The following is an 8,814-nucleotide window of genomic DNA, read 5'->3' on the forward strand; positions in this document are numbered from 1 at the left end:
TTTAAACATCGTCTTGTTTGTTCATTTACTTTTACGTTTGTTCTCCTTATTTATATATTATTTATCTCGCAACTGTCTCGTGTCACAGTGTTCAATATCGTGTCTCGGACTATTTGATTGATTCAATCTTGTGAACTTAAAACGACTAAGTATTTCAAGTTTTCAACTTAAAAGAGATTCACTTAAGATTTTCATTGCTAAGAGTATTCAACTTAAAAAGTATTCACTTAATATCTTCATTGTTAAGTTGAAGAAAAAATACTCTTTCATTCATACTTTTCTGTCGTCATGATCGACTTTCTTCGTGACATATACTTGAAATTTGAATTCGTGTGTATATACTTCTAACTCAAATAGTTCTAAGTATAAACACCTCTATCATTTAAAGTATTGTCCATATCAGTTTAGTCTATTGTCCTAGATTTCAAAGAAGCTTAATTCAAGCTTAAAAATTTTAACTTGGACACCTAATTCACCCCCTCCCCCTCTTAGGTGTTCTCGTCCTTGACTCTTCAGTAACTATAAGCAGTAGGGCACAAACCCTTAAAATACATGGAGTAGTTGGTGGGACTACAGCTACCGGAATTGCAACAATACTCGTCCGTCTTAAACACCGTGCATGGGTTGTTACAACCTCCATTAGTCTTAAGCTGACTAGGGCATTGGCCGTTAACGTCCGCAGTACACGTGGGACCACTGGTGCATCCGTTAGAGACGGGTACAAATGTCATTGGGACGTTGAACCCGTCAACCAACGAGATGTCAAAGAAATCAAGGTTGTTGAATTGGTTAAGGGAGTACTGAGCTAAAGTGTTAGGGGGTGTACCATATGCGGTGCACTGTAGGACCCCACCACAGTCTCCTGTGGTACACTGGAGACCATTACCCCCTGTTGAGGTACAACCTGTTCGGGCCCAAATACGGGCACTTGTCTGGCCTGGATTGGCTGTGACGGTCCATGTGTCACCAAAGTTCATCTGTTGACCACCGCCTGGGACCGCTGCGGCCCAGACAGTGTAAGGGCAATTGTTTTTAACAGTAAAGGTAGCTGCATTAGTGGTGGTAGAGAGTATGAGGACTAGTAGGGTGTAGAAAATTGGGAGGCATTTTAAGTTGGTCTTTTTGAAACAAATGGAAAATGTTTACTAGATTTTTTAAAAGCTAAGTTGTTTTTGATGATTTAGGGGTGAAGATCGTTTGGTTTAAATAGGCAATAAGGTTTGAAAGATCAAAGCTACTTGCTTGTGACTTCTTTGTCTTCTTTGTGAGTTAGGCCTAAATGTAATTAAGTTTATGTACTAGGAGTAATGAATTGATTAAATCACTACTAATACATTGAATGAAACAATCAATGATGCACGTCTCATAATTCTACAAAAATACTGTTATTACAATAAAATTGAAATTGTTGTCAAAGAAAAAAAAATGAGACAATTTCCTAATTTTTTTAAATTTAAAGTTAACATATTGACTCAAAATAGTATCCTGTACTTCGTAAAAATAAAATGACAAGTTAATTTTTATGACCATGACGAATGCTATTTTACACAACAGGTCAGTATCTGAAATAAAATAAGTTTTTCATTGAGGCTTCTTATAACCACATCTTAGGTGACCCAAATCATCAACTAGTACTACCCCCGCCAGGGGCGTCTTAAAGTAAATGGAGGCCCGGTGCACGACAAAAAAATGAGGCCCCAAATATAAATGTATAAAGTGTACTACACGTCGTGGTTTGTATTGAATTTTATTAGTAAATCTTATAAATTTGGTGGTCAATACTGGAGGCCCGGTTCCGCTGCCCATGTTCGCCCGGGGTATTAGACGCCCCTGACCCCCGCTTGACATGAACTGGCTTTGGGATGACATCCCCTCCCAACCTCGCATCAAGCTCTTTATTTGACTCTCTTGGTGGGACAAACTCCTACATAACCTCAATTGTTACAAAAGATCTGTCATCCCCACTTTACAATGCACAGCCTGCTCTAACCCTTCAATTCAGGAAAATACGCTTCACATCCTCTGCGATTGTACTTATGCCCTCTGTGTCTTGGACAATACCATCTCGGTTACCCGAGGTATAGTAATCAAATAAAACCATAAAGAAACGTACTTTAAGTGTGAAAGTTTAATGTGCGTACAACTTAACCAAAATTGAAATATAAAATACAATCGTCTCAAACTGAAATCCAAACTAAAATAAAAACTGTCATAACAACCAACGGAAGACTAAAAGACTCGGACTAGTGATGACTCCATCCCCAGCTAGATCCCGCACGTACTCCAAAGAAATACCTGTTAATCAGCTTCTCACCATCCCCGAATAGATCACCAAAGTTTTCAAAACATTTAAACGGGGTCAGTTACTAAATAAACAACATAAGTAAACAACAACATCCGATCCAATTATACAAACACATTCCTCCAACTCCATCTCATCACCAATCACTTAACTACACACTAAAGTGTGTAGCCCTGCCAAAATACCCATCGCAACAGATATTCCACTCCGCCAATGTGGACCACAGCCGTACCACCTAAGCCCCACTCAAAACCGTAGAGAAAATAACCCATATCCATTAATGTGCAGATCCCCCTTGTGAAGGTAACCACAAGGGGCTAATCAAGAGCGTTAAGCCATTCCCGAAAATGACTCCACTCAGCCGAGGGCGCACCTCGCGAACCATATACAATTACAACCAAAACCACAATACCAATATAAACATGCCAAAACAAAAGTAACGATAACAATCATCATGCCAGTAAAACAATCATGCCATCTTATTCTTATTTACACAGTCAACTGAGTAGAGAAACCCTACCTGAGACGGAATCACCAACAATCAAATGCAGCAAATCAAAAAGCTTCCTCTATGAAATCACCTTCTATAAACAATCATCATATAATTACACCACCTCGAAATTCTCACTCCCTTCAGGTAAAGCCAAGACTGGAGCTGTAGTCAAATGCTCCTTTAATGTTTGGAACGTTGTCTCACACTTTTATCCCAGCGAAGCATGTTCTCTTTCCTCATCAAAGTTGTCATAAGTCTGGCAATTTTTGAAAAGTCTTTCACGAACCCTCGATAGTATCCCGCCAAACCAAAGAAACTTCTGGTCTCGGCCACATTCTTTGGCGCCTCCCAATTAGCCACCGCCTCAATCTTGCTAGGATCAACAATGACACCCGCTTTAGAAATCACATGGCCCAGAAAAGCCAATTTTTCCAACCTGAACTCACACTTAAACAACTTTGCATACAATTGGTTGTCACGTAGAGTTTGTAACACCAATCGTAAGTGCTCCTCGTGCTCCTCCTTAGTCTTGGAATAGATTAAGATGTCTTCTATAAACACCACCACGAACCGATCCAAGTATCGGGCTGAAAACTCGGTTCATCGATCCATAAACAATGCTGGAACATTAGTCAACCCAAACGGCATCACCACATACTCATAGTGACCGTACCGCGATCGAAAAGCTGTCTTTAGTATATCTTCATCCTAAATCCTCAAGGGATGGTACCCCGACCATAGATCAATTTTCGAAAAGACACCAGCTCCACTCAACTGGTAAAAAAGATCATCTATCCTTGGTAAAGGATACCTATTCTTCATTGTAACATGGTTCAACTCTTTGTAGTCGATATACGACCTTAAACTCCCATCCCTCTTCTTCACAAACAAGTCTAGCGCACCGCAAGGCGATACACTAGGTCGAATGTACTTTTCGCCCATCAACTCATTTAAATGTTTCTTGAAGTCCTCCAACTCATTAGGACCCATACGGTACGGGGCCTTAGAGATCGGTCCCGTCCCTGGTTTCAACTCCATACTGAAATCGATATCTCTCTTCGGCAGTAATCCCGATATCTCATCTGGAAAAACATCTTGAAACTCTCCCACCACTGGTATCTCAACTGCTATCGGCTCTACCATGCGAGTATCTTTCACATGGCAAAGTATCATAGGACACCCCTTCCTTAAGTAAGATGATGCGTGTATTTTATATAAGGTTTTTACCTCATTTTTACACGCATTTTTGTACTATTTATGTAGCATCTAGCTACAAATACCCCCGAATAGTCTACTTTGGTTTGTCTTGTGTAAATTGTAGGTACGGACCGGAAAGAAGATAAATTGAGCGTAAACGTGTCTCATTTGCATGCATTTGTGGAGAATAAGGAATTGGAGCTTGGAATCTATCACTTATAAGACGCGTGAGCTGACATCGGAAGGTGGCAAGGAATCCTACGTGCTAATATAGCTCGATCGACCACTTATTAGTCGATTGAATGCTTTATCCTTTGAATATTAACTCGATCGAGTTGTTTTGATACTCGATCGAGAAGGCTGATATAAGAAGTCCTCGATCGAATGATTTTTCGTTTGGTCGAGAAGAATTGCTGGTTATGTCCTCGATCGAGTGGTTTCATTCCACTCGATCGAGAGGTTTCACCTTGTACGTGTGTTTTTGCCTTATTTCGTGTTGGGCTTTGTAATTAGTTTTAAAATTAGGTTAAGTACTGCGTGTTACTTTTCTGGAGGACCTCTTAGACTACGATACTCTTTCTTCCTCTCTACACTCTCTCAGACTCTTACTCTAGAGCTATTGCTTGGATCTGAATCTTGTAATCGGTATCATTACTCTCCTTTATTTCTTAAACTTAATCCCTTTATTAATCCTTATTTCTTCTCTTCCTTTATTTACAATTGCTTTTATTTAATCTCTTCGTTGCATTGTTACGATGTTTAATTTCTCCTGTTTATGTATGATTATTGCTAATTCAACGATAATGCATAGCTAATTTCCCTTGCTAAGACATAGAGGAGCCATGATTTTAAGGGAATTGTGATCGAATTATTAGGTTTAATGCTAGTGTAGTTTATGTTGTTAATCGCTACATTTAATTGTTTCTGCCTAATTGAGTCGACGCAGTTAGTCATTAAATTGCAGTAAACCTTGACCTAGATCGGAAGATTGGAAAAGGTGAGACCTGTAGCGAACATTAGGGCATGTAGTGAGGGCGGAAGCTAAGATATTTGTGCTTTAGAGCGAATTGAGACCGGAAGGAGATATTCACTGCCCCATAGACCATACCCGCATTGACTTGAGACCTAGATTGCTTGACTGAAGAATCATGGTGAATCGACTGTCTTAGCTGTTTTCTCTCTATTTGCTTAACCTTTATTCCTTTGTTTTCCCTCTCTTTCTTGATCTCTTGTAGATTAAAACAAACAATTAAAACCCCCAGAACAGTTACCTAGACGGACTTAATTAAGCTGACATTTTCCCATCTCCCTATGGAGATCGACCCTACTTTCTGCTTACTTCTGTTAGTTGTATCTAGGTATTTATTTTTGGTACTAAAACGACGGTATCAAATTTTGGCGCCGTTGCCGGGGGGGTGGCGTAATTTTGTTGCTTGTATTAAGTTTGTCTCTCATATCAAGGAATTTATTCCTTGAGATTGATCTCATATTTTTTGTTAGTTCTTGATAAGTTTTGCAGGATATCCATTCTAAAAGAGAACATTGTCGTACCTGCTTCACTGTAAATTCTATCTGCCAGGATGCCGAATATAGCCAATCATTCAGAGCCTACGGTGGATTCCCATCCAAAAGGTTTCCTATTACCCACTACTGATTCGGGGACCTCTGGAATCCACCCCTCTTATATACAACTGGTCGATAGAAATCTCTTCAGGGGGGTACCTGGAGAAGATCCGTTCAAGCATATAGAATTATTTACAGAATACTGTTCCACCATTCCTCTTGCTGCTGGGGTGACACAAGACAGAGTGAAAGGAGTCTTTTTCCTCTTTTCTTTGACTGATGATGCCCGGGAATGGTTGAGAGATTTAGACAGGGAAGCTGCCGGTGTAACCGACTGGAATTCCCTTGCCTTGGCCTTTTACATGCGATATTTTCCACCATAACGCACTAATGCATTGAGAGCTCAAATTACTGCGTTTGAGCAACTACCTACTGAAGACTTGAATGGGGCTTGGACTAGTTTCAAGAAGATCGTCCGTTCTGTGCCTCATCATAGTTTCAAGCGCTGGTTCTTATGTACCCAATTCTACAATGGGTTGTATCCGGACCAGAGGGCTGTTCTTGATAATTCAGCCAAAGGGAGATTTCAGAAGAACGTAGAGGATAATCAAGGGTGGCATCTTATTGAGGAGATGGCCATCCATGTTGCCGAGTATGGAAATCCCCGAGGAGGTAGGCATGTGAATGAGTTGGTAGTAGCTGAGATGGAGAGTCCTAGCAGAAGTCTAGGTAGTCCGGAGATTATACAGACTATGGGTGAGCATGCACAAGTTTGTGCTATTACTGAGCATGAGATAATATGTGGTAGATGCGGCATGGAGGGGCATGATCCTATTGGTTGTATGGCAAATGTAGAGCACGTCCTTGCTTATCAAAAATTTAAGCAAGGAGTTCTTTTTTCAAAATTATATGAAGACTTGACCTCAACGAGTGCTTCCATTCCTTCTACACCAACGATGCACCCGGATTCCCCCTCCATAAATGGGGAGTTAGCCAAACTGAAATCCTTGGTGTTGAACTTAACACAACAGCTTGGGAAGAAATGCAACAAGGATAATACCGCTATTGTGGAGCTAAGAGAGCAAGTTGCGCAATTAACACTCGTGCAACACCAAGTTAATCATCCACCCTCGTGCGACCCAATCAATGCCATTAATATTCGAAGTGGTCTTGCATATGATGGGCCAAAAATGCTGGAAGACGGGGTTGTGACTGCTGATGTTACCCGGATGACGAGTCAGAAGAGCTGATGGACGATATCCCTGCCAAATACCGTCCTGCTACTAAATTGAATGAAATCTCTGTTCAATCGAGTGAAATAGCCCATCCAGTTACTCGATCGAGTATAAATCTCACTCGATCGAGAGGTGCCCAATTAATAGATTTCGATCGAGGAGTTTATTCTTCTCGATCGAACACTTTGGTAGAAAAAGTTACTCGATCGAGTGATTCTGGGACTCGATCGAGAGAACCTGAAATTCAAGAACTTGATCGAGAGGTTCGAATGCCTCAATCGAGTGATTCTCAAGATAAAACCATTCGATCGAGTGAATAAATTGCTCGATCGAGTGCCAGAACCAGCGGAGCTTCAATTTTAATATCTAATTCCGCTACCGTGTCATCTTCCCCTGCTGTGAAGGCATCACGTGCTGATAAAGGTAAAGAGAAAGTCGCGGGTCCACTCATTGCTACCAGGGTACCCTATCCAGGACGTATGAAGGACGCCAAAGTTGAGCGACAATACGGTAAGTTTATGGATGTTGTCAAGATCCTCCAGCTAACTGTCCCTTTTACCGAACTTATTACCCAGGTACCCACTTACGTTAAATTTATGAAAGACATTTCATAGGAGAGAGCTAAATGAATTTGAGACTGTTACTTTCATGGAAGAGTCTAGTAATTTACTTTTAAATAAGGCTCCATCTACAATGAAAGACCCGAGTAGTTTCTCTATTACCTATATTATAGGCAATGAAGTAATAGATAAGGCTCTTTGTGATTTAGGAGTCAGTGTTAGTGTCATGCCTCTGTTTGTCTGCAAGAAATTGAATATGAGCTACCTTAAAATGACTAACATTACGTTACAGATGGCTGATAGATCTGTAAGACGACCCTTGAGTATCTTAGAGGACGTGCCTGTGAAAGTAGGCAAGTTCTTTATACCAGTGGACTTTATTGTTTTAGATATAGCTGAGGATACCCGGACCCCAATTATACTAGGAAGACCATTCTTATGTACAGTTGGGGCCATTATTGATGTCAAACAAGGGCGTTTGACTCTTGCAGTGGGGGATGACGCAATTTCTTTCAGTCTGCCTGGTACATTGGCTCGGCTAATGATAGAGGATACATGTTATTCTGTTGATAATGTTGACGAGTCTGTCTATTATTTTTGGTCGGATTCTTTTATAAAGGACCCACTAGAAGCTCTAATGCTTTTGGTTGAGTGTGCAGATAACCCAAATAACAATGACGCTGTGTTGGATTTGCTCGAAGCTGCTATAGATGAGCGTGAACTCACCGACGCCGAGGGAGAGAAAGTGGAACAGATGATCAGTACTCTTTGCGCCATAGAGTTAAAGGTACCTGAGCGTAAGCTTCTTCCCTCTCATCTAAAATATACTTTCTTACATGATACCGAGCAATATCCAGTTATTGTTAGTGCTAAACTTGATGATGATCAGCTGACTGTTTTGTTAGCTGTGCTTAAGAAAAACAGGAAAGTTATGGGTTATTCTTTAAATGACATCAAGGGGATTAGTCCTGATAATTGTATGCACATGATTGAGCTGGAGGAAGATCACAAGCCTTGCAGACAGGGTCAGCGCCGGCTGAACCAAAAGATGCAATATGTTGTGATGGCTGGGGTAATTAAGCTACTTAATACAGGTATTATCTATTCTGTTGGTCATTCTAAGTGGGTGAGTTCAGTTCAGGTAGTTCCTAAGAAAGGAGGGACTACTGTGGTCAAGAATGAAAAAAACAAGTTAATACCTACTAGAGTAGTAACTGGCTGGCAGATGTGTATAGACTACAGACAGCTGAATGCCGCCACCAAGAAAGATCACTGTCCCCTTCCTTTCATTGATCAAATGGTAGAAAGGTTAGCTTCCCACAAGTTTTTCTGTTATCTGGACGGATACTCAGGGTTCTTTCAGATCCCTATTCATCCGGATGATCAGGCTAAGACTACTTTTACTTGTCCTCAGGGCGATTTTGCTTATCGCAGGATGCCCTTTGGTTTGTGTAATGCCCCTGC

General features: G+C 40.8%; 1 protein-coding gene across 1 annotated transcript; it reads right to left on the reverse strand.

Moving 5' to 3' along the window:
* Window positions 1-512: 512 nt before the first annotated feature.
* Window positions 513-3,785, reverse strand: LOC141638318 (protein P21-like). The gene is made up of 2 exons (XM_074447722.1): window positions 3,555-3,785; window positions 513-1,118 (listed from the first exon to the last, which is right to left on the reverse strand). The coding sequence occupies exons 1-2, from the start codon at window positions 3,783-3,785 to the stop codon at window positions 513-515; spliced, it is 837 nt and encodes a 278-aa protein (XP_074303823.1).
* Between the last annotated feature and the right edge of the window lie 5,029 nt (window positions 3,786-8,814).

Source organism: Silene latifolia, unplaced genomic scaffold, assembly GCF_048544455.1.
Source record: "Silene latifolia isolate original U9 population unplaced genomic scaffold, ASM4854445v1 scaffold_20.1, whole genome shotgun sequence".
In the NCBI taxonomy this organism is placed as follows: domain Eukaryota; kingdom Viridiplantae; phylum Streptophyta; class Magnoliopsida; order Caryophyllales; family Caryophyllaceae; genus Silene; species Silene latifolia.